We start from the raw sequence: 26846 nt of genomic DNA on the forward strand, positions 1-26846 counted from the left end.
CTTACAGAGATTTTGGGCTGTTTTTGAATCCAACACCTTTAGCTCTTTTACTTTTTTCTTCTGCACTGACTTCTTTTCTTCACCACCTTCCTGATCCTTCTTGGCTAGGGAGAAAAATTAGAAAGGTAGGATTAACAATAAACCAAATTCCATCACTGAGAAGTTTCAATTTACAGAACAACTAGGGAGACTGTTACATTTCTGCAAGCAACTGCCCAGGGACTCTGTGAATATGGTTAACCTACAGAAGGAATCCTGGTGCCTAAATATCAACTTGTCCATAAAATATGTAGAAAAAGGGACAGAATGACTTCTTTGTAAACACTATTCCCCCTTCCCCATTTCTAAACATTACTCATCAGCATTCCACATGCAGGTCAAATTCAATCTCTTCTAGGAAACTTTCCTTGACTATATACTATTCTAAAAGAAACTCTCTTTCCTTTGAATTCTTACTGTACTCATTGTTTGTAACATTAGCTTGGCTATTAAAACACCCTATTGTGATACCTCTTAAATAGCCGTCTTGAAAATTTCTTGAAACTCTATATGTTAGTTATCCCTTCCACATCACAACTCTCCCCATAACAGCTACAATATATCACAGACAGATGCAAGAGATCATGGATCGGACATAAGAAATTAAACAGGAATTTGGGGGGGGGGTGTGGAAGTCACAGAGGACACAGAAAAAGCTTAGAAAATCAGAAATGCATAAAATAGATGTATAGTTTTATATAACATAAATACATCTTTTAATATCAGAATAATTCAGACTTCTCTGATACAAAAAGAGAGTAAAAAATTTATCTAGATTTTCCAGATAGTGGAGGATACCACGCCCCTAACCCTTGCAATGTGGAAGGGATAACTGTACTTCTAAACTTTTTGTGTTTATGTTCCTTCTATCACCAAATCAATTATAGAATCTACTCCTTCATGGCAGGTTCTGCATCTTCTACTCTACTGCTTTTTATAAGCACAACAGGCACTTAATAACAAAAATAAATGATATTTATAAGTATTTTAAGGTTTACAAAGTACTTTACATACATTATCTCAGTTGACTCTCACAAAAACCCTGTAAGGGAAATACTAAAAGAATGATACTCATTTTACTGATGAGGAGACTGAGGTTCAGAGAAGATAAGTCAAAAAACATTTATTAAACATTTACCATGTGCCAGACACTGTGCTAAGCACTGGGAATACAAAGAAAGTCAAAAACAGCCTGCCTTCAAGAAGCTCACTGTCTAATGGGGGAGGCAACATGCAAACAACTATGTACACATAAGACATAGACAGGGGACGTGGGAGGTAATCTCAGAGGGAAGGCACTAATATTGAGGAAAGCCAGAAAAGGCTTCTTTTTTTTTTAATTTTTAAGGCAATTGGGATTAAGTGACTTGCCCAGGGGCCACACAGCTAGTAAGCGTCAAGTGTTTCATCTGAAACCAGATTTGAACTCAGGTCCTCCTGACTTCAGGGCCGGTGCTCTATCCACTGCGCCACCTAGCTGCCCCCAGGAAAGGCTTCTTGCAGATCAACTGGAGGCAGTGTGGTAAATGGCAAAGAACAGCAGTTCTAAATCTAGGTTCCTACTGTTGCCTTACTTATCTTGGGTCCGAATTTGCCCCAACTCACAATACTAGCATCAGAGGAACAGTGCAAACCCAAGCTTTGATTGAAGTCCAGTACCCTTTTCACTGTACCACACTGCCCCTCTTAACATCTAGAAACTGAGTAATATTCTTTTAAAGTTTTATTTATGCCTTTTGTAATCATACCATTGTCCCCAAATATCTATCCTGCCCCATCAAAAACAAACAATTCTATTACACTAATACAGCACAGTTTGTTCAGTCCTTCCCCAATAAAAAGGGTACCAACTTTATTTCTACTTTTTTGCTACTACAAAAAGGCCTTCTATGCTCATTTTGGCATATCTGGTGATGAACTATTGATCAAAGATAACTAAGGAAGTGTACTAGAGTACTAGGAAACATTTAGGAGAGGGAAGCATAGACATTTACATCCAGAGAACTGTGGAGAAGGCAGGGCAGCTTGGTCTCTCTCTCTCTAGGCACCCTGTCATTTTGGTGTCCCTGAATTTCTGACAGTCTGTAGTTACTCCAGTGTCAGGACTTGTGTTTGAATATAACTCCTCATCTGGTAACAAGGAGACAATCTAAGATAGTGTCTATGTCAGTTCTGAGGGGTATCCTCAACGCTGACCCTCTAAACCACAATTGTTACTGGAACTGAAAATTCAGAAAGCTTACAGATAGTAAGGCATCTAAGACAACAGTTTTGTCACTGCTCAGACTCCAACTTCACATTTCCATCAGAGCAGAAAGAGCAACCTTGCATAGAGGACTCCTGTCATGCCTCACTGATAATGGAATCAAAAGAGGAAAAGCTGAGTAATTCTAGGTCAAGAAATCATATGAAGTTTTCAAGGGACAGAAGTCTAGAGATATGTGGTAGCAACAGTACAGAGAAAAATTTTATTTGGGAGTTCCTGCCAAAGACCCAAACTGCCTGGGACTCCTCCAGGGCCCACAGAGGAGAAGCGAGGCCTTATACCATCTGGGTAACTCCCTGGCACTATGTGGAATCAGCATCCAGCTACTGAAGCCCTGACTATTCTGTATATATGAAGCACTTTGCTGATAAGAGTACAGCTCTTAGATAGGGCAACTGGCCAAATCTAGCCTCCCCAGGCAAGCTTTGCTGATCCCAATGCCCTCCTCCTAAAGTGCACTGCTAGCCTTGCCAGGAGATCAGCTCCTACAGCTTCCCACTCTTAAGCCTGTGCACTCCTGGGGCTAGAAAGCAGAATGCTTGCTTCTGTGGCTGAAAGTCAGAGTCACTGACCTACTTCTGAGTAGTTTAGCAAGACCATGAAAGCAGCTTAGCTAAAAGCTTAATGTCCTCAGCTCATCCTATGAGCCTAAGCCACTCTCGGGAATTATATAGGTTAAGAAAATGGGAAGTGCTCGGGTTCAGGGACCTCATGATGTCAGACCTAGCCTAACCTTTTATGCCCAAGAAATTTCACTATTATTTATCAAAGCAACACCATGAGCCTAGCAGCCCCTAAACTACAAGCAGCACTGAACTCTGCCAACACAGCAGGCACACTGAGTCTCTTTCACAATAGGGACAATAATACCACTGAGGGAATAGGGGACACTAAAAGCTTTGGGAGGTAGCAGGAGCCCAAATATTACACAGTTGACAGGCTAAGGCCTCTGTGGCTATGATATTCCCCCTTTCTGGTCCATGTCCATAGCAAAGAACCCCTAATCCTGATTTAAAAACATTTTCCAGATTTTAGAGAACATGCTACAATCATGGCAGAGGAGAAGGCTATACCTTTTTGTCCCCCCAGTAACTCCCTGATCTTTTCTATACCTCCCACCCTCCCCAAATATTCCAGTCCTTTCTTCTACTACTTTTTCTGTGGAAAAATAACGATGGCACATTGTACCTCAATGTGAAGAGGGGACATCTAGGTTTACCCCTTCTGGGTCCCAATGTACTAAGAGGATCTCCTAGCAGGGACTGAATCTGTTCTCCCTTATTTTTCAAGGAATTTATGATTTCCTATACTATTGGCAGAAGATGAAGTCTCCTAGCTAAGTCTGTGATTTAAAGTCGAACTCTGAGATCCTTTGTAACAAGGTCCACTGCACCTCTCCAGAGGGGCCTGAGAGAGGGTCTGACACAGAATGTTAATTCACCACTTTACGCAGGCATCTAACTGGATAGAGACACTGCTATGCCAGAAGGCATCTATCAGTCAAACAGCTCCCTGCTTTAGGCTTTTCAAGAAAGGACTTGTTCCTTCTGTTGCCTAAGGAAGCCGGGTGCCTGCAGTGAGGTGTGTCCCTGATGAGCAGCAGCTGAGCTGAGGAGAGGCAAGCTTTGCCTCAGCTTGTCTCCTTCTCCTCCCCCTCCCCACCCCAGACTCCACCCCTGGCTAAGTCCTTTTTTTTCCTGCGTCACAAATACAAAATGGAGATATTCAGGGAGGAAAACAATCTGTATAAAATGGCTGAATGCAGCAGAACCAGGCAGCTGAAGAGAAGCACAAGGACACCCTCTGCTGTCCAACTTGGGGACCTACCTTCCTTTATTTCTCATTCTGTGATTCACCAAAGAACCTCAGCCTTCTTCACCCCCACCCCCACCCCCCACCCCCAACTTCACAAAGGAGAAAATAAAGCATGGCACACAGACAAATTTTCGACATGTGCCCTCAAAAGAGAGTTATAAAGAAGATTCAGAAGCTAGAATGTCTGACTCCCAGTCCATTGCTTGGTCATGTTTTGTGTTAACAGACTTTCCCTGCATCCACAGGACGAAAAAGAGGCTTGCCAAGAGCACAGAATTCCATCATTCCAATTCATGATCTCATAGTCTCTGGGAGCCCCAGGGTCACTGCCTTCATTTCCCCAGGAATTCCTGCTGCAGGCTCCCCTCGATGAAATTTACAAACAGGAAATGGGGGAATAAAGGATTGTCTGACATCCTGGAAACAAAATCCTCAAGGATTTGCCTGAACTGCAGGTGGGGGTGAGTCAGCAGAGAGAACCCAGGACACTGGGTTAATACTGCTGAAAACAGATTTAATCCTGCATGCTTGGGACTGGGAACTCAGCTAAAGGCACAACCCCAACCCCAAACACCCCACCTCCACCTTGCACAGTGAACAAAATGTTGAACCTGGAATACAGAAGACCTGATTTCAAATTCTACCTTTAACATCTTCTAGCTATCTGACAATGAGGCAAATCATTTAAGCCCTCTGAGCCTCAGTTTCCTGATCTGTAAAATAGGGGTATTATCTTTAGTATCTTATATCATAGTGTTGTTGGGAAACTGGAATGAGATAATGTATTTAAAGTGTTGTGCTGCTGTTCTTTTAACTTCAAAATGTTATATAAATGTCAGTTACTATTATCAGTAGATATTACTTCCACATCTACCTCAACAATACCTGCTCTGCTTGGGATGATGTAAATAACAATGCCTAGGAGCTCAGTATGAGAATGCCCTTAGTCTCCCTGTGACACAAATCCTGAGAATCCAGCCAGGCACCTCACTGCTAAATGGAACAACAGAGAAAAGATGAAAAAAGGTCAAACAGGTAATGTCTGGAAAAAAGGTTTTGAGTCAGCATTCTGAGTGCTTTGTTTCTACTTCCTAGAGAGTTTCCTAAAGCAGGATCAAGTGACAGCACCCACATATATAAGCCTAAAATCACTTTAAGGAATAAAGGGACAGTGCTTTGGGGATCCGTGGGCACCACAGAAGAAACAGTCAGGAGCTCTCTATAGGAACTGAGGGCCTTCCACTGAGATCAAAGGAACTGTAAGTGCTCATGGACCTGAGCTACATGAAGCAATGAGATACGGAGTGGGCTTACAAGTGCTGCTATAAGGAATGAACAGTTCTCACTGGAGGCCAAGTCCCCCAAGCGCTAGTGAAACAAATTGCCCATACGAAGAATCCCCACTTCTATTCTTCATGCCTAGGACACAGATGGAGGACTCAGGAATACTCAGTACATTCTTAGCTTCAGACAAAAAAAAAACATGCAAAGAAACAAGGTAGTGAGCCTGCTAGAATCAGCAGCCTCTTCTACCCCCAAACAAAATTTCCATAACTAACTTCTCTGCCATTTCAAACTCCTATTCCTCTGAATTTAACAGAATTAGAATGTTATGGGTAAGGGAGGCTGCAGGGAGGGAGAGAGAAGTGACAGAGCTGAGTGAGACTGAGAAGCAGTAGCAAAGACATGTGGGTCGTAAGGCTAGAGGAGCCAAAGGTGGTCAGGCAGGATTGGGGGGAGCACAAAGGTACATACAGATTGCAGAGAGCACCTATTTGTTAGCTGGGATCTCCAGAAAATATGATCATTCGGACAATACAGTTATTCAGTCTCTCTCGGATACTTTCCCAACACACCCAGGGTGATTCAGTGAGGGAGTGCTGAGAACCACTCAGTATCAGATTTGGGTGGGTAGGAAATAGAACAGGCACTGCCCCAAGCAAAGACTGAGGTGTGTATCAGCAAAGGTGTGGACAAGAATAATCAGCTTATGTTATGTTAAGAAACAACAGGGCTAGAGGGCTAGAGTCAAGACTCAAAAGGAGACATGAGGAATAAAGAAATTTATTAATAAAGCCAGACTGAGGTGGGGGCAGGGGGGTGTGAGGCCCCGAGAATGACGATCAGAGACCAAGTCCAGCACAGTGCCAGGAAACTCCCCACTACTCTTCTTTGTTTTAATTCAGGATTTCTTTTTATCTAGGTCATTCCTTTCTCAAATCCTTCAGAGACCTGAAGTAAACACTCCCTCCTTTCACAAGGGTAAAAAATATATATTTCAAATGATATATAATGAAAAAGATGATAAACCTACGTGTTTCTAGATGATAGTAATATGCTCCTGTCTCATTCTTCCTTTCTCACACATGGGACTCTGTAAACAGACTATAAATTCCTCATAATTCCTTCATAACTAAGGGTCCTAAAACCACCCACCCCTATTTTATTCCAGGTTCGGAAGGCAGTAAAGGCACAAGGCTTGAAGCACGAAAAAAAAAAAGAACAGATGGCGAGAGCACCCTGCCCCCAGTGTGGCCCTGCTGATGCAGCTGCTTGTTTTTGTCATAGTCCTGTTTTCTTCCCTTCTTTGTTCCTGAGGTGGAGGCCAGGAAGAGGAGGGGGGAGCGGGGGAGGAAGAGGGTGGAGAAGAGGGGTGACTCGTCACTGCAGATACTGAAAATCACCTGATACTCTCCTCCAATCCCTAGCCTCTGACTTCATAATTCGGAATCTGAGCCAAAGTAGCTCAACTGCGCTCACCCCGTGGCTGAAAAGAGCAATGCAAGAGAAGAGGAAAGGGGTGAAGAAGCAGGGAAAGGTGCTGTGTGGGGGGATTTGGAGCAGCTCTCCTGCCCTGAGGGGGTCCTGGGGAGAATAAAAAAAGCTCACCCTTTTCTGGGCTGACCCTTCCAAAAGGAGGTGCCCATGGCACTGAGGGCAAGGCTAGGATGACACAGACGCTAAGGAGATGCGTCTGCACTGTTCTTTACAACAACACCCCTGGAGCACCTTCTGGACCCAGACCCTGGGCTTTGGGGGCATCTCACCAACTGCAGGGGGAAGGAGGAATCTGGACGATATAGCCTAGAGTCTCTGAACTTAGCTTGGCCTTCCTCTTTTATCAATTGGGCTCTCATCCTAATAATAACAGGACAGAGGCAGAATGAAGAAACCACTTGCCTTAGGAGAATGGTGAAGCTGAAATAAAACTGTGCCCCTGACTGCAAGAATCCAGGGCTTCAGGGACAAAGCTTGCAATCAAGAAGGCTGTGGGCCTTCTTTTCATGGTGCCCTTTTAACATAAACCTAAAAGGCTAAAAGATTCTAGTCAGTACCTGGAACCGGAACACTTAAAGATCAGACTTGAGTTAAATTCTTCTCCAGAGCTTGGGGAAACAACTTCTGCCCTGGATGCCGTAGGGTCTTCACGCAAGGGACAAAGTTCACCAGATGTTAACAACTCCACCTTCCCTAGCACAATAGATATTTAAGACTATCACCAATAAGCCCTAAAGGAGGCTACATAAATAACGATCTAAGACTGCATTCAAAGGCCTTAAGAGAAGTTCAGTTTATGTTTTTTAATGTTCTCAGTGTCTAAAAACTTCTAGGAAAACATAAAGTATAAACTACCTCAGGAAATCCTCAGAAAGTATTTTCTCTATCAGGAAAAATACCAAGGATTCTGGTCAGGCCTTCTCACCGAGCCTTGGGAAAGCGTACTAAATGTGGAGTTGGGAAGACCTGGGTTAGAATCCTGCCTTCAACACCTACTAGCTGTGGGACTGTGGGCAAATCCCAATCTCTGTAGGTCTCAGTTTCTTCATGTGAAAAGTAGGAATAATAATAGTTGGTTTATTGTAAAGCTCAAATGAAATAATGTATGCAAAGCACTTTGCAAACCTTAAAGTGCTACAGAGATATCAGGTATTATTTTTAAATTGAGGTGAGAATAAAGGAGGGCCAAGACTACATATATACCATACCTGGCCTCAAATCTCTAAGTTTCAAACTTGTGAGTCAACATTAAATCCAGTCAGGCTGATGTGGTTAGCAAAATACAGGGAGAATGGTGATCTGACAGAATCCCAGGCAATCCAATGGCTTTAGATATTCTGGCTAACACGTCAAAATATACTCAGAAGGAAAAGATTCCTGCAGTAAGCACAATCTACATAGCAAGTGTTCTTGGTAGGTAATTCCTCTATCGCCAATACTACACAATATTGCTGAACAGTAGGCCAGGACCATGCAAAAGCATTATGGTCTTATCAGCAAGCCTGATATGTTCCTACGTGAAATAGGAATTACTAAACAGCTAAGCGTCAAAGGCACCCCCACACAAACATAAATTCTCATAGCGGTGTTCTTCCTCTCAAAAGCAACTTTGTAATTCAGGTATACCAACTACCAGAGGACCATCAGATCTCTCTTTTCTTCCCAAATCCTCATTTCACATTTCTTAAAGCCCTCCTTCCTCCTCCTGAATACATCTCTGCATAGCTGCTGTTTGGATCTTCTTGTCCATGCTCAGTTAGCGAATATCTGAACAACTGTAGTGTTCTCCATGCTCATCTCCCAACCATTTCTAATCTCTTATGACCTCAATCATTCCAAAATATTGCCATTTAAGACATGTTCACTAATAAGGGCTCTAATTACCTTTATTTTCCAGCCCTGATTGGTACTCCTCATTTTCTTGTCAGTTTATTTTTTTCTTCTAGCCTGGCTTTTCCTAGTCTATTTTCTCTGAGCATTTTTTCCTCAATGTCTGTCAAGCCACAGTCTACTTGTACTTCCTTAAAACTCCTTGTGTCTTCAGGAGGCCCATCTTGATTAAGTTTAGAGTAGTTCAAAGACGAATGATAAGAATATAGGAGTATAATATTCCTAAGTAGAAATAAACTCACTTTTCACTCACAAAAATCTTTGCACTGTGAACATCCATCCTCCAAAATGTCAACTGCAAGGAGGAGATAGGGATATTTTGTACACTTTTAGTACATGACACTGATAAAAAATGGGAACTCTGCGTGTGTGTGTGTTTGTGTGTACACATTACTTAATCTAGGAGAAAAATTTAATCAGTATCAACAAGAAAGAACAGCTTCTGGAATAGCAGAGAGAAGGAAAAAGAAACTAAAGTCATGGTAAGGTTAGCAAACCTCAATACAAACTTAAATACTCAGGCTGGATAATCTACAGAGATATTTAGGTAGTCTGTGTTCTAGATTAGCAGTAAAAGGAAGCATCTTCTGACATTAAGTCTTGAGTATGTGGATAACGGTAGGTGTAACACAGGTTGTAAATTATGCAGCCCAAGACATCTAGAGTGGCAATATAGTGCCTACTAGACCTACCTGCTGGGCTTTCCAAGGATTTCCAAGACTGTGGAAGGCTCCTGGGGCAGGTGAGTGGAATGAAATAACATGAGGGAGGAGAAAAACATTAATGATCTGAACCATTATATAGAAATGTTTTCTGAATGAAGTTCTGTTTGTGGTGGCCTAAATGAAATTCTGAAGAAAATATCTTAAAATACATGACCTTTGATGAAATATTCTCTGTAATAGAAAAGGCCGGACCATAGTGCTGTGGCAAGAAACCTAGACTTGGAGTCAAAAGACCTGGATTCAAGTCTTGGCTCTGATACTTATCATTGTATGACCCTTCAGATCTTCTGTTTCCTCCCTGAAAAATGAAGGTAACAATATCCTGCCTCTCAGGGTTGCTAGGAGGCTCTGATAAGATAAGTTAAAACACCCTGAAAACCTTAAAGAGCCATGTAAGTGGCAGTCACTATTATCAATGCCTCCTTTACAAGGTTGTTGTGTGTTTATAGCTCAAGTTATTGTTATTCTATTATGAGTTAAAGACCAGGATCACTGGTCAAGATTTTGCAAGTTCTAAATATGGATGAGAAACAAAATACTAGAAGTTAAGACTATAAAAATGTCCTCTCCTCTTTATGACACCAAGAAGCACTGATATGCCCCTAAGGCCTGGCATAACAAGAACAAAAACAAAAACAAAAAAACCTCTCTAGTATCTATGCCATTAAAAAACACCTCAAAATGCCCACTTACATGGCCCTATGAGACTATGGATGAAAAGGGGTAGGAACCTTTTACAAAACAATAGAATGTCAGGGTTAGAAGGGACCTCCCTGGGCTATTTAATCCAACTTATACGTGAACAAGAATCTGCCCCTACTACTTCCCTAACAGGCAGGCACTCATCCTTTACCTGAAAATGTCTATTAATGAGAAACATACCACTTCTCCCAGGGCAGCCTATTCCTATTTTAGACAGCTCTGACTGTTAGGATGTTTTTCTTTACATCAAAACTAAATTGGTTTCTCTGTAAAATTTACTCCTTACTCTTAGTACTGCCATCTAGGGCCAAGCAGAACAAGTCCAATTCCTTTTCTAATAAATATTTGGAGATCCCTATCATGGTCCATACTTGCTCCCTGCCCTATCCCTTCGAGATCTCCAGTTTGTTTTAACTGATCCTCACATGGGGCTTTCATGAGGCCCTTTACCCATCCTGGTTACCTTCCTTTGGGCACTTTCCAGTTTGTCAATGTCCTTCCTAAAAATGTGGTGCCAAGAATTGAAAACAATACTCCAGATGTACGCTGAGCAGAACATCATAGAGCAGGTTTATCACTTTCCTAGTCCTGGACACTATGTGGCCCAAGATCACATCAGCTTTTTTGACTGGCATACCAATCAATTAATAAAGCATTCATTAAGCTCCTACTATGTACCAGACACATCTTAAACACTAATGACACAAAATGAGCTTCCTGTCCACTCAAGATCATTTTAGGACAAACTTCAAAGTAGTCACCTACTACCACTTTGTACTTATGAAGCTGATTTTCTGAACACAAGTATTTCCTGGAGGACACTGAGCAGGCTCTAATTTCCCAGTTTCTTTTACCTTAACTATCCCTCAATCACCCAAAGTATTTTCTGACAAGAAGAAGAACATTATACAGCCTGGAGTTGAATAAAGTCTCTGGAATTATTGCATCAGACTCTATACTAGAGAAACAAAACAGATCTAAATAAGCAATGAAATTGGTGAAATGTGCCACCTGATGGTGAAAACATGAAGTGCATCCTGCATCAGGAAAATTTTAGGCATTGAATTCTTTCAGTACTTTAGCATACGGTCCTCAAAAGCTGCAGAGACCACAATATTTTGTCTTCCTTCAGACAACCTCATGATGAGCTTCTCCAAACATGGCTAGGCAGGGCCTTGGACAACAGATCATTCCTAGGCCTATACTCAGGAGTTTGGTAGGTGACTTGCTTATCCTCTGCTGGCATAACTCAGGGTCATCTATACCATAATGAGGTACTAGAGTAGGATTTTAGTGGAAAAAGTGTGGAACTCCTCAAATTTTAAAAGAATGGAGACTTGAACTGCCTTTTATCTGGCATTGTGCCTCCTTTAACTATCCCTCATCAGCTTGGTGAGTTTGTTGTGATAACTAGATACGGACCTGGGCACCAGTATGTTTGGCTACCAATGCTTCCCCAGCACTATCTATACTCATCCACAAACACAATGCCAGAAACAACTAAATTTGTGGAGAGAAAGAATGCAACTCAGACTGAAAACAAGCAGAATAGCCTGGAAAGGTGTTACGGCTACAGAAAAATGTAGGGAGTAATGACTTAAAACAATGACAACTCTCAGAGACAGGCTACATGAAGCTGGAAAGGAATCTTCTAACTCATGTTTCAAATCTCTTATCTCTTTCAAATAAGGAAAGTGGAAAAACTGGAGGGGTTAAGTGATTTTCTCCAAGTTTCACAGCTAGTTAGTGGCAGAGCTAGGACCAGAGCCCAGAAACCTTACTGCTTGCACAATGCTCTTTTCATTCCATGTCACCACGTCTTTATGGCTCAGTACCTGTGCTCAGGTATTCCCTGCCTAAAGGAGAGTTTAGCCCTACCATAGAAAGAAGAGTAAGGAAGAAAAGATTAAGATTAGCAAAAATTGTTACAGCAAGACGTATACATAATAGGTTGAGTACAAAGTCCCAAAGCAGGACCCATACAATGGAGCTGGATGGAAGGAAACTAAGGAAAGGATATTTTTCAGGGTCTACATTTCCTCCTTAGGAAGAATGGCTCTAAACAAAATAAATAAATAAATAAATAAATAAATAATAAAATTTGATTTTAAAAAATTAAATAAAATTCTAAAAAATAATTCCAAATTCCCTATAAATAAGCTGGATTTGAAGAGATACTGGGCATCAAATGGCAGAACTTCTGGAGACCTATTACTGTCTGTGGCACTCTTTTAGAGGCAATATTGAGCCTAACACTAAAAGGGAAAAGAACTAGAAATTATGGCAATCTTCCAGTTCTTTCATTATTATAATTCTGGTGGGACCATATATTCTGGTAATTAGTGACTGCTGAGTCAAATTCTAAGCTTTTCAGAGACTAAATAATACATCCAGGGCTGGACCATTTCAGGAAGCATTTCTTGTAGCCTGATGGGTGATCAGCATCTTTTATATTTTTAAATTACAAGAGTTGTAACAGAAAGGACCTGACACCTCTAAAAATTCTGCCTAATGAGAAAGTCTGTTAACTTGCTATCAGGAAATTTGTCCAATTTGCTTTTCTGTAAGTAGTCTGACCCTACTCCAATCTAATAGACGATCCAATAGGAAAGACAATCTGAAAAAACAGAATCCTACAAAACTGGCATAAACAGGGAAACGAAGTGTAGAAATGCGAGCATAAAAGTACACTGTCATGCCATGTCCTTACAAAATCTTGATCCTAAATAGCAAGCCTGCAGATTTAACTGAATGTTTCCTATTGGGAGTGGAACTGGTTAGATGCCACCTGGTGGACAGAAAGGAGAACACAGGCAAGAAGAAAAGTAAAGACTCCTTTTTCAGAGGATCCCTTCCTACTATGGACCCCTTCTGAAGACTGGTTAAGTAGCTCCAGGGAAGCTACAGTCAAGTAGGTCTATCAGCTTTCTTCCTGATTTGTACACCTTGCCCTGAGACTACCTTAGGACCCTGGAATTAGGAGATACCACAGCCTTGCTTCACTGTGGAGCTTCTTCCTCTTCCTTGAGTTGTTTAAATGGCCCAAACTTATTCCTAAATTAGGGCCAAAATTTGAAATGCCCAGAATCGAAGGATCACCGGTCTAAAGCTGTACGGGATCTCAACTGCTACTTGGTTTGAACTCCTCATCTTACAGATAAGGAAACTGAAGCCAAGGGAGGTTAGATTTTAAGTAACTGAGGAAACAAGAACCTCACAATTTCCAAACTCAGTCTTCAGACAGCCCAAATGGAACTGCTTGCTTTATCTCTTCATAAAATAGGAAGTTTACACATTGGTTTGCCAAGTGTCAGGGGTACATGTGTATGACAAAACAATGGCATTCGTGTCTCTCAAACATTGCTAGAAATTGAGAAGAGTGGACAAGAGAAAGAGATCTACTTAATTAGCTTCCCATTCTACTCCCAGTAGACAATATATTTGGCTTTCAGCAAACAGAAGAAAACTGAATGATCCTGGGGTGAGCCTCATTAATCAAGGGAAAACCTACAACTAGAACATACTGAACAATACAACTTTTGGAGGGCATTGGGCAAATCAAGTTCTATACCTTAGAGTTATTATTATGCCAGGGACTTTTAAATTTTGTCCAGTTTTATTTTTGTCCTCCCCTCAGCCCATGGGGCTTTACAACAGCCACTATTCTGTCAAATGTTTGCTGAATAAACAAACATTTCAGTCAATCTCATGCCATTTCTGGGATAATGATTTTTAGTGTTCCCCCTAAAACCATTTCAATAAGTTTGACTGAAAGATATGTCAGCCAAAATAAGAAAATTAAATATTCATTTCACTAGGATTCATGGAACCTAGCTTCTCAAAGGTCATGTGAGAAGGGCAAAAGCTACCAAACTGGAGAGGCTTTTGGAATGAACCCTGTGACAGATTTTATCTATTGTCCAAGGCCAGTTCAGAAAATCTCAATCACCAAATGCAAGGTAACTGGCTACAGAAATGGTCACAGAAATTTTCTAAGACCTACAAAGTTGCTGGTGATCTGTGTGAGTGAAAAATACTCATGCTAATAAAATCACTGTTCCTTGAAATATTAAGATTAATTACTACCTAGGTATGAAATATTTCTTAATGAAGATACCTGTGGGTAATAAAAAGCTGAATTGTAGTAGGGCAAAAGTTATCCCAGAGTTCTAGACAGGTCTGCTCTTTCTATTAATAAGGGGGTCCTAGGACAAGCCGTATTATTCTCTTACTTAAGATTAGAGAAAGAAAAGATCTAGGCAGGAATATAGGGCAGTAAAAAATGGCAGCTCTAATAAAGACTGTTGTCTGACAAAATTGTTTAACCAGACTCACAAAATTCCAAAGTTAAGGGCTGAGGTGAAATTTTCCTGACAAAGTACATATTCTACAGGTGTTCAGCAGAAACCTCTAAACTAGGTCAGCCTCATTTACCAAGAACATCATGTATGTAAGATGTGGGAGTCTCTCAATAAGGAATAAGATAAATTTCTCTAAGTTTAAAAAGGTATGGTTTTAGAGTCAAATTTCCTTCTTCTAAGGAAATTGCACCTGATTTAAGAGTTAACCTTGTATAGTCAAATTCTAATGAGAATAATGCCACAAAAGCTCTAGTTATAACTGATATCCTAACCAAGGATATTTATAAATTTACTTCCATCAAGCACTTAGAGAGTTCTTATAAGCTTCAAAATTCCCTTAACACAATCCCTATTATAACAGATAGAAGGATTAATCAAATCACCACAACATACCACCTAGCTCCAAAAAAGTCTAAGGACCCTGAACTCTAGGTTTAAAGATTCTAAACATGAAAAACAGAAAAGAGATGCCAAAAAGAGTCAGTGTTCTTAAGAATCTCAACAATTATCTCCATACTTCAGGAAGTGAAACATGTGAGAATTTCTTTCAAAGGGCATTACTTTGAGAGAGGATTAGAAGACATAATAAAGAGAAACATACAGAACAACAAGGATGACACAAATGCTTTCTAACAGAATTTTTAAAAATATTTATTCATGGAAACTTCCCTAAATTTAAAGCAGTCTATGATAGAAAACACTTCAGTAGGGAATGGGAAAAGAGGGCCCAAAAATTTTAGTTACACCCGAATTAAGTTCTGGATTGCATCCATTTAAATTCCATTAATATTACAGAACTTTGGAAATATATTAAGTTAACACAAAACATTAAGTTCTATACTCAGTGAAAAAGAATAGAGTGGGTCTTAGTTATAAGGTTTATCTTAAAAAATAAGAGAATTACTACACCATGGGAAACAAAAGGGAGTGAAAACCTGTAAACTAGCTGATAGTCGATGAAGTTTCCCTGAGAAAATTGATTTTCATTTTCTTTACATAAAATATCAGAATGTAATGTTCAAATTAGGTTTGTGTACTGGGTGTTCCAGATTAAGCAAAGTGGCAGAAGGCTGCATCAAGGAAGGAAAGGGCAACACAGAGAACTTAAACCAAAGCTAGGACCATGAGCTTCAGTCCACAAACAATTCCAGATCCTGCCACCCATGCAGAAAATGTTAAAAATATACTTTTGCCATATTTCAGCATTTCGAGGATCTGTGATTTGACAGATGTCTGCCAACACTGATCATAACTCCTATATCGTAACTCCTTTGGTCTTTGCCAAATTGCCATGGCTAAAACTCTGTGTACAAATCTAGTGACAGGGCTTTCTGAACTCCAACAGACTTATCCTTGAACAGCCAACATAGAATTCATCACCAATTCTATGCTCAAAACCTTTCTAGCTTCATAGGATCTATAAGACCTTTGTTAAACAAAGCTTGCCTCCACACCATCAGGTGATCAGAGAACTTTTGTCCCAACTTTAGTCACAAAATTGGAAGTAAACTTGGTTCACAAAGGACATAAATATAGAACTTCATCACTGGAAATAGCTCCTTCATCATTCTGGGTAGTACCCAGACAAATTCAAAAACAGAAAGATAGCAGGGAAAAAAGAGGAAAAACTGACATCAATGCTTATAGGAATCGGTGCCTAAGAGTAAAGAAAGCAATAAAGCCATTTGTTCTCTGCTTCAAATTTAGTTCCTAAATTGTAAACTAACTAGGCACAAATGGATGAAACAAAGTGCACAAAGACAAGGAAGGCTATTGGACTTGTGCTTTCAGTTATCACTTTTCTGAAGTACATTTATGGATGCCTGTTATTTAGATCTGGGCACTCTTAGAAGGCACTAAAAGAAATCCTGTTAACAATTCAAATCTGCACATCTCCGGAACCATGGAATCTTGGCATTTATTAATCTGAATGATGGAATCTTAATAGTATCAAGTCAGTGAAAATGAAAGTTTTTACACCTAAAAGAGGCCAACCCGTAGCTTTAGAAAGGTTTAGCAGTGGCACTGAAAATTCTAAAGTATCCTAATAAGCCAAAAACAGGCGAAGAGGAGTAGATTCTAGGTAATCACATGGTGGGGGGAGGTTGAGAAGGGGTAGAGAGGGAGTAGAGAAGAAGTTTATATATCAGTGGACAAGAAGAGTGAAGTCAGCTTTCTTTGATAAAGATACTAAATGGGCCTGAGGGAACACCAGCACAACATCTAAACTGAGGAGACCTAAGACTATTGTTATCCAGAACTTGAGCAGTGAGGGTGGAAGGTCACCAGGAGGCAAGAGGTCACTTTGCCCTGAGGACTAGGACAAAGAGATAGGACTGAACCCTGACAGCTCACAGCACTATGCAAACGCACAAGCCACTTCCAAGAGCTACCAGAGGTACCCATCAGCCTGTCAGGCTCCTAATTGAAACAAATTAAAGTGTCATTTTGCCCCATCATATTACAGAAGAAAAATTACAACTGTCATATTATAAATATACTCATTTTGCTCATGGGAGGAGAGTGTGCACTGAAACTATGCTTATTCATTTCACTCACTGGGTACACATGTATGTCTAGATAACAAAAGCACAGGAAGGAGATGAAAATGCCAAATTATAGGGCGCGACAACTTCTAAACACTACACCCCTGAGGAAAGAAGACTAAAAATACTTCCCTCTCCTACCATTCCCCACCCCATTTCCAAGGCAATACAAAATTAGTATGTCCTTAGAAGGAAAAAATGGGGAAATAGAGAAAAAAGAATTTATTTTGTTGTTCAGTTGTTTTCAGTCGTGTCCAACTCTTTGTGACTCCATTTGGGGTTTTCTTGACAAAGATGCCAGAATAGTTTGCCATTTCCTTCTCCAGCTCATTTTACAGATAAGGAAACTGAGGCAAACAGGGTTAAGTAACTTGCCCAGGGTCACACAGCTACTAAGTTTCTGAGACAGATCTGAACTCGGATGAGTTCAAGAAGATAAGTCTTCCTGACTTTCCATAAAGAAGACAAATTAGCTTTTCTAAAATGCAATGAAACAGTATGAGAATTAGAAAAATAGCTGAAAGAGCAGTAAAGAAGTCACATGTTGCCTGGTTTCGAGTTCCAGCTCTACCTCTGATTAACTGTAATTTTGGTTAAGTCTTTTGACCCTTCTGAACAACAGTATTCTCATTTATAAAATGGAAGATGGCAACACCTGTCCCTACCTTACAGGGCTATTGTGATGATCAGATGAGATAATGTATATTTCAGTACTCTGAGCACATATAGAGAGCTTTTATGAATATACAACTCTACACAAATATAAGGCTTATTAATAACAATAATAAGCAGGGGAACATATGAGACAACATCATTTCCCAGAAAAAAAAAAGCCAACAGGTAGCTTGAATAATGCCTTAAATTCATGCAGAGCTTTCTTTCCTACTAAGTTAGAGGTGTCCTTATAATACTTGTTATCCCTATGAGATCCTAGAGAGTTTAAAGAACATCCTGCCAAATAATTCACATATGGCCTCATTCAGAAAGAACTGACTTCCCAATATTGTGACTCAGTTACCTGAATGTTTCTTTGCATTCACTCAACACTACTTTTACTCTCTGCCTCTTTTTGTTTCTCAATTTGAGAGACCCAGTTTTAATTCTATGAAATTTTCTGCCATGCTGTACTCACCTTTGGAAGCTGCAGGAGAAGTGGGCCAGGGTGGAAAAAAAAACCATCAGAAGTTGGAATGAAATGAGAGAAAGAAGAATCAGATCTAGTTCACTGTTATCTGCAGCCAACCACACACCCACTTCAAAACAATCTGCTAAGGCATGGCAGGCACAAGGCACAGTCAGAGCTAGATCATTCGGCATGCCCTAGGGCACACTGAAATCAGATAACCTGTAGGGATGATAACTCAATGTAACCACATGTTAAGTCTGAAATGGCTAAGCCTCATTCATTCCAAGGAAACTTATCTCTCTAATCCTGTTATCCTCAAAAAAAAAAAAAAAAAATGTGTTTGTTTTTCCTAAGAGACAAGTCCCATTCTAAACCACCCAATATCTCCTTTCCTACCCTCAATTTCCTTTCCTAGCTTAGTCAAGGCTGATAAATTCCTCCTCCACAGGGTATTCCCTGGACCTGAACTGACCCCTGAAGGAAAGTACTTACTTTTTGTCTGGGCTGAGAAGGTAAATGTGAGCTTGGCAAATAGCTCATTGTTCTCAAATCGGTCCTCCTTTACCTTTGTCCAAAAACAATCCTGAGAGAGATCCTCAGCAACAAGCTGTGGACACAGGGAAGGTCTGGAGTCAGTATTATGGGTTCTATACTTTCCCACTCATGAAAACTAAATTGTATATATGGAAAGCAGCTAGACAAATTTTAAAGCAACAATTTACAGGACTAAGGTTCCAACAAAATGTCATGAAGCAGCTACAATTTTTAAAGCTGGAACAAGAGATATGGACTTCAGATTAAGACATAAAGAAACTTCTTTAGTTCTGTCATCTCTCTTAACTCCAGACTCAAAGCTCTCTAGCTCTAGTAACTCTCAGACTCCTGATACTGTGGTATACGCTTTTCACTAAAGCTAATTCTAAATGTGTTAATTTTGTCAGGTGAATAAATCAGTCAACTGACCCCATCAATTTTTTTATTTGAACCTGGGCCCTAGGAGAAGGCCTAACTCAGAATCCTAATGGTTTCAAAATACCCTTCAGTAAGGTTAAGTTTAGACATGGTTTTTGTTAAAGTTCAAACAGGAAGAAAGATACAGGTGTACATATTTTAATGACAAATGGAATCTGTGACTTTTAAAGCAGGACAATTATTAGCTGCCTAAAAACTTTGGAATAGCTGATTATGAAATTTTTGTTACCACAATGCTGCCATCTTCTGGGGCAAAAGGTAAAATACATTAAGTTGATAATAAATCCAAAATTTAAAAGCCAGAAAAAAGTATGCTGAATTCTCTGTGGAGGTAGAATGGTACTTTGCATACATAAGAGCCTTAATAAATCCTTGTTGAATGGTGCCAATCCTGGAACTCTGAAGACAGACTGGGCCAAAGGAAAGTAAGTTTACCCACTTAAAAAAGGTTGAGGCATGAACCAGATGCAGCTTTTTGACCATGGGCTTTCGAATCTGGCAGCAGCTCTCACCTTGGACCAGTTTGGCCTTCGGAGCTGCACCTCTGGCTTATAAATCTTCTTTGGAACCAATCCATAGGGCAGAGCTGGAACCGCAGTCACTCCCAGACCCCCAAATGTAGGTGGGGGAGGAGGCACACCCATTCCTGGGGGAGGTGGAGGGATACCACCTGAGAGTGGAGGGGGTGGAGGGATTCCAGCACCTCCTGGCAGGGGAGGGGGAGGAGGAATGCCACCTCCACCAGGGAGGGGAGGGGGAGGAGGAATGCCACCTCCACCAGGGAGGGGAGGGGGAGGAGGAATGCCACCTCTACCAGGGAGGGGAGGGGGAGGAGGAATATCACTTCCACCAGGGAGGGGAGGAGAAGGAATACAAACTCCACCAGGCAGGGGAGGAGGAGGGGGTGGAGGAGGTATACAAATGCCACCAGGTAAAGGAGGGGGTGGAGGTGGAGGGGGTATAGTAATACCACCAGGCAAAGGAGGGGGTGGGGGTGGAGGGGGTATAGTAATACCACCAGGCAACGGAGGGGGTGGGGGTGGAGGTGGTACAGTAATGCCACCAGGTAAAGGAGGGGGTGGGGGTGCAGAGGGTATGTTAGAGTTGCCAGGCAAAGGAGGGGCAGGGGGAACAGTATCACTGCTCGGGGCAAGAGGAACAGAAGAGACTACTGCAGCTGAAAGGGAAGCCACATCCTTCTTGGCATCTTCCAGCTCCTTTGACAAATTGGCAACCTACAAAAGAAAGCAACACCAACATAAGCAATCGAACACTTTCCACCTACATTCCCAGCAAAGGGTAGTTCATATTGATTTTTAGGCACACCTATCTTGAGGCTTTAGAATGACCAATTTCAACAGGCGGCAAAATACTCTACCTTCGCCTGCCCAGATGTTACCTTTCCAGTCAGCTGAGAGACTTCAGCCTCCAGGTCCTTTTTCTCAGTAGCTAATTGTTGTTTCTCTGCATCCAATGTTTGCTTCTCTCCTTGTAGGTCCTGGAGCTTCTGTTCAAAGTCACTCTCCATCTTTTTCATTTCTACCTGTAGCTCATGCCGGGCAGTTAGCTCTGAGTCCAGCTAAGGAAAAAAAAATCAATATTCCAGGAAGCTACTCTATTTCCCAGGGCAAGGCACAGAACTTTCTCTGTAACATACCATATTATGTTCCTATTTTACCTCTGGAGCTGCCCCATACCAGAGGCAATGCCTAGGAAGGGAGAATGATAATGCCTTGACTCTAAAACTTGGGACTTGAGAGAGTGGATCTTAGATATTATTTTAATGGTCTTCTCACTTCTGGGGTGAAAGCTATAGGTCTGAAGTTTTTCAGAAGTGTTTTCTGAAGTATTTCCTTTACTAAACCTGGAGAGCTTTGGGGAGTAGCTTACATTTTTATAGCCCTTTAAGATTTACAAAGCAAAGCATTCAAAAGGGGATTTGGGAGCAAAAGCCACTCCTTCACCCCAAAAGAGCACTAAGGTGCTCAAGGATGGTCACAGAGAACCCAAAGAACCAGGCGAAGACAGGTTGCATCAATAGCCACAAAAAATCTAGTCCTGGGGCAGCTAGGTGGCACAGTGCATAGAGCAACAGCCCTGAAGTCAGGAGGACCTGAGTTCACATCCAGCCTCAGACATATAACACTCCCTAGCTGTGTGACTCCAGGCAAGTCACTTAACCTCAATTGCCCCACAAAAAAAAATCTAGTCCTATTCAGCACCTTATTGTTCCAAGGGAAGAAACCTAGGAATGCTAATGTAACCAAAGGGAGCAGTTATTTTGGTTCAACTATTTGTCATATCTATTCTGTTGATGGCCCAGGAAAGAAAACAGTATAACAGTACTATTTCTACTTATCCATAACCATGCTGCTTTCTAAACCAAGCAGCTAAATAAGGCCCTAAGACAGGACTCTTTCCATGGACCCAAATTGTGTGCCAACCTCACCAAAATGACTGGGGAAGGGGAGGGGGGGTAGATGTGTAGGTAGGGATGGAGGAAAAGAGCAAACCAGTGGATTAGGCAACCAAGACTAACTCTCAGACAAAAAGAAGATGGAAGTGCTTTAAGTAAACCTTCTCTGATCTTCATAATCACCTTCTTTTCCAACTCTATAGCTTTGGCCTCAGTTTTCTCCACTTTTGTTTTATCAATCATTTGATCTGAAAAAAAAAAGTAAGAAATAAAATTTCCAATTCTCTCTGTTCTCTCATTCCATCCTAAACAAGAATCCTTCTAATATCCTCTGAAATGTATTCTAAAGAGCAGATCCCTTTTCCCCCATTACATTAAACCTAAACAGGTTTATAATCCCCAGTTTCACATATAAAGCACGACCCTCTAGAATATACTGGAGTACCTCCCAGATCCTACATAGGCTCAAAGTTGTGAATGTATGTGTAAAAGTTAGGAACAGAAAGGGAAAAAGACAGGGAGAAAGGCCAGTAAGCTATTTGGATCTAGAACCACATCTCCTCTCACTTTTATTTTCCTATCTCCATAGAGGGTGTTATTATTCTTCTAATCACACAGGTTCAAAAACCTCAGTCATCTCTCAACTTGTCATTTTCTCTTATCTCACCCACATATCTAATCAGCTGCTAAAGTCTTGCTAATTCTATCTCCAGAACATCTCATACTCATCCCCTTTTCTCCATTCACACAGCTACTACCCAAGATTAGGCTCTAATTTGGACTAGTTCAATAGCCTCACTTTGTGGGGAGGGAAGATGGTTGAGTGGGGAAGGAGTGGTTTATGGCACTGCTTATTATAAATTTCTGGTAAAAAAAAATTTAAATGGAGATGTTTTATATTTAAACTTTGGTGATAAGAATATAATATAGCTCTATACATAAAGAATCACGACATCAGCAACAACTGAGAAATTCAGTATATAGATTATCATCTGCTTTCATATGGTCTCCCTCATTCAGAACATAGTTTGATATTCATCACTTTTAAAGAAGCTCATGGATGCTGATGCTCCCCCCATAGGAACAGACAGATAAAGAACAAAACTCCCACTGGAATTCCTCCTATGTCCTATGATTAAAAGGATTAACTTCATACTTCCAATTCACTTTTGTCTTCTTTGTGATAAGTGGTATCATTTTCCTACTAAGCATTTGTTGATATAAAGATATGTCTCCCTACTAAAGTCCTAACAGGTTAACCCACTTCCCAGATGTTCAAGCCCATCACTTCATCCCAGTTCTAAGGATATAAAGAGAACAAGGTACATAGAATTCTGGACTCTAAAATAATATAATGTCAGATTTACCCTTTAGTGAATTGTGAAGGGCCTGGATAAACTACTTTGAGACCCATTTAATCTTATCTATCTGGCTAATTTATCTGACTCTCTTGGCTCTGAGGGGAGAAGGGTCTTGACTATAAAATCCAAGCCTGAGGAGGGAAGGAACTCCTATGAGTGCTGCATTTCTAACTTCCAGAATCTGCTATTATTCCCAGCCACATGTGTGGCATCTCAGCCAGGTGCTTTCAGTTACCTTGTTCATACAGAGAAGGTACCAACATTTAGATTAGTTTTTACTTCAAATGGAAAATGTTCTATGGGCCTGTAGCAGAAAGCTGCCTTGTCCATTAATGTTCCTTTAAATGGCAGCACCAAAATAAGGAAAATGTGTTGATGGCCAAATGTTTACAACTACTAATGTAATCTACCTAGTCCCAGGATAAACATCCTATTTCTTTTTAACCTTTTGCAATAGCTGTCTCCCAGGTCTCCCTGCCTAAAGGCTCTCCCTAATGCATTACTTCTGCCACAGATTTGCCATGAAGACAAAGCAATAAGATAGATTGGGGGGGGGAGAAAGAAAGAGAGAAACAGAGAAAGGAAAGAGAGAGATAAAAAAAGAGAAAGAAACAGAAAGACAGACAGAAAGAGAGGGAGAAGGAAGGAAGGAAGGAAGGAAGGAAGGAAGGAAGGAAGGAAGGAAGGAAGGAAGGAAGGAAGGAAGGAAGGAAGGAAGGAAGGAAGGAAGGAAGGAAGGAAGGAAGGGTGGATACAAGATGATTTTTTGTGGGTGGGGTACTTCTAGCTTGAGAGGTTCAGGAAAGGCTTCATGTAGAATGTAGAGCCTGAGTTCAATCTCTGAGGAAACCAGGGGTCCCAAAAGGAATAAGTGAGGGGGTAATGTATTTAAGGCATAGATTTTTGTGCCTTTGTAATATCCCCTGGAATATATTAAAAGAACAGATCCCTTCCCTACCCTCTCCATAAACCACACCCCTCTATACACACACAAAGCCTAAAGAAGTTTACCTTCCCTAGATGCAAAGGTACAGAGTTAGGAAATGGAAAGCCACATGTGAAAAAAAAAAGTATTGACAGGATGACTAGATAATAAAGTTATGTGAGGGTAACATGTAATTAGGACCAAAAGGTAGACCAAAGCTAGGTCATGAAGGGTTTTCAATGACAAACAGAGGAGTTTTTATTTTATTCTGGATAACCCAGAACCTAAAAACCCTAGAGAATTAAGAATGGAGTTTACTGAGTAAAGCTGTGACATAGTTAGACTTGGACTTTGGCAGCTTTGGAGGGTAGAATGTAGTGAAGAAAGACTTCAGGTAGGCAGACTAATTAGGAGGCTATTGCAACAGTTCAGAAAAGGGCCCAAAACTAGGATGGTGAGTATTTGGGGAGAGAAGGTGTTAGATGCAAGAGATGGATGCAGGGGTAGAAATGACAAGATTTGGTAACTGATGGGGTATCTGGGGTCAGTGAGAGGACCTGAAGATAACACTAAGGTGGTGAACTGGAGTGACTGGAGGGATAGTGTTGCCCTGGACAGCAATACAGAAGTTCAGAAGAGAATAGGTTTAAAAGGAAAGATAGAGTTATTTTGGATATGTTGCATTTGAGACTCATGCCTACAGGACATTTAGCTCAAAATGTCCAAAACTGGTGATACAAACTGGAGCTCAGGAAGGAGACAAGGTCAAGCTACAGAATAAAATAAAAACTCTTCCATTTGGTATTTCAAGCCCTTCAAGCCCTTGGTTTGGCTCCAACCTATCTTTCCAGTGTTATACATTCATTCTCTTGAGGCAGTCTTCTTCAGTATAGCCAAACGAGCCTTGTCATTGTTCTTCACACATAGCACTCAATTGCCCTTCCCTGTGCCTTGACACAAGCTTGAAATGCACCCCCTTCTTATCTGCCTCACAAAAGACCTGGTTTACTTTAGAGCTAGGCTCAAATGCCGCCTCCTACATGAGGCCTTTCCAGATCCTCCCAGGTAATGCCTGTCCCACAAAATGACTTGGTATTTATTTTGGACATACTTGTATGTGTACATGCTGCCCCCCACTCCAAAACATGAGCTTCTTGAGGAGCAAGGACAATGCCATTTTTGTCTTTGTCTCCCCAGCAACTAGTATCATGTCTGGCATTTCATAAATGCCTATTCTTTTGATTAATTAACTGGGAAGGGAAATGGGAAGTGGAGAAGATGTTTTGATGAAAAGCCAATGGCAGCAGTAGCTACCCCTGTGCTTACCAATCAACCCTTCAATGTCTATTTGGAGGTGTCGGCACTTGAAGTCGGGATCAGCACCATTCTTGTGCAGCACTATCTGTGATATACACTCATCTATCAGCTTATAGTACTGAGGTCTGCAGAAAAGAAAAAGGGAGTGAGGAATAATCAAAATACCCTTAGGCTCCAAAGAAGCTCCAGACCCTAGAAGTCACATGGCTGCAATAAACAGTTCCTCTTTCCTCTACTGGTTATTTCAAATTTATCCTGACTATAGCTTGTTTGTACAGAGTCTTAGAGACGAGGGATTTTCTTTTATCTTTTTTTGTGCCCCTGTCACTTAGCACGTATCCGGCACAAAGAAGCTTAATAAATGTTGGTTGTTGACTGAGTCAATCACTAACTCAATATGGAGTCCAAGGGGAAAATCTTAGGTTGTTATAGCCATGCCATGAACTACTTCAGCTGCCCTGAGTTTTCTGGATAATCAAGCCCAAATTCCTGCTCTCTCACTCCATTTTTCAGCCCCCTCTCCCCTCCCAAAGAATTTTCTGTCTTGGTCTTCCTCTGACAGGACAATACTACCATCATCTGCTGACTATTCCTTTTCAATCAAATGGGCAGGTATGGCTCCCTTACTCCAAATGGAAATTACTTTAAAGATAACCTTAAAATGCCCTACCCCAAAAGAGATTGCACCCTTTGTACCTCTCAGCCAATCAGAGGTAGTTTTCTGTCTAATTAAAGAGAAAATTCTCAGACACCTATGGCTGTGAGTGAATGCTAGTCCTTGGTCTTTTTTACTTCCTCTGCTTTACCTTGTAATCTAAAAGTTTATTTTTCCCTCTTAATTTAACACTAAAGCTAAAAAGTTAGCCTGCCCTGGCTTTCCCAGGCACCATGCCATCCACCCCACCTGGCTTCGTAGTCATTTCGGACTAGTAGCAGGTGCTGTAGGATGGACAGGAAGAGTGGCTCGGCCTTTGAATCTTTAACCGTGTTCAGGAGGATCTGGAAAACTTCACTGAAATCAGTGGGAAAGGGGGAAAGGGCTAAGGAAAATAGGATTTTAGAAACTAGGCTAGTCACAGATTCCTGACAGTTCTATGAAATGCCCCACATGTCCTCCCCAAAAAAACACAACGAAATCCATCATTAGCACATGGAATCAAGCTCCATCTCCTAAGCCCTCTCAACTTAAGAGACCACTGTGCAAAACGGTTATGTCGTAAAATTCTTCAGATCTACAGGATCAATAGCAAAGAGAACAAAGTAACTACAAAAGTAGTTGCACCAGATCTCAACATGTAACCAGATTATTGCCAATGACTCTCAATCCTCACTTAAATACACACAAAGTAGTCAGGGACACACAAACCTCCTCAAAAGGTCATGCTTTGGCCACATTCCTTGACCTGTTTTTTCTTGCAATTAAATTCAAGTCTCATAGTATTCCCAGGAAGCAAATACTAATCTTTCTGGCCCCTTCTGTTATAAAGGACTCTCTGATGTCCTCGTCTAAGGTTTCTCCAACAAAAGAAGCCTGAAAATATTATGAAGAATGTCCACAAGGTTCTCTTGCTGAGTCAATTATAGGGACATGGACCCTAATTCCTTAG

The 26846-nt window shown here is 41.0% G+C and overlaps 1 protein-coding gene across 1 annotated transcript in view; it reads right to left on the minus strand.

The window, feature by feature from the left end:
• DIAPH1 (diaphanous related formin 1) overlaps positions 1-26846 on the minus strand; it is an 84260-nt gene that overhangs the window by 20095 nt on the left and 37319 nt on the right. The window contains exons 12-19 of the mRNA XM_078150498.1: positions 26144-26260; positions 25249-25364; positions 21820-21884; positions 20620-20799; positions 19733-20455; positions 18741-18855; positions 18255-18263; positions 6-104 (exon numbers count right to left, since the gene is read on the minus strand). Of these exons, the coding sequence (XP_078006624.1) occupies positions 6-104; positions 18255-18263; positions 18741-18855; positions 19733-20455; positions 20620-20799; positions 21820-21884; positions 25249-25364; positions 26144-26260 (1424 nt within the window). The remainder of the gene's footprint in view (positions 1-5; positions 105-18254; positions 18264-18740; positions 18856-19732; positions 20456-20619; positions 20800-21819; positions 21885-25248; positions 25365-26143; positions 26261-26846) is intronic.

Source organism: Phascolarctos cinereus, unplaced genomic scaffold (genome assembly GCF_003287225.1).
Source record: "Phascolarctos cinereus isolate Bilbo 61053 unplaced genomic scaffold, phaCin_HiC Scaffold_2;HRSCAF=192, whole genome shotgun sequence".
Taxonomy (NCBI): Eukaryota; Metazoa; Chordata; class Mammalia; order Diprotodontia; family Phascolarctidae; genus Phascolarctos; species Phascolarctos cinereus.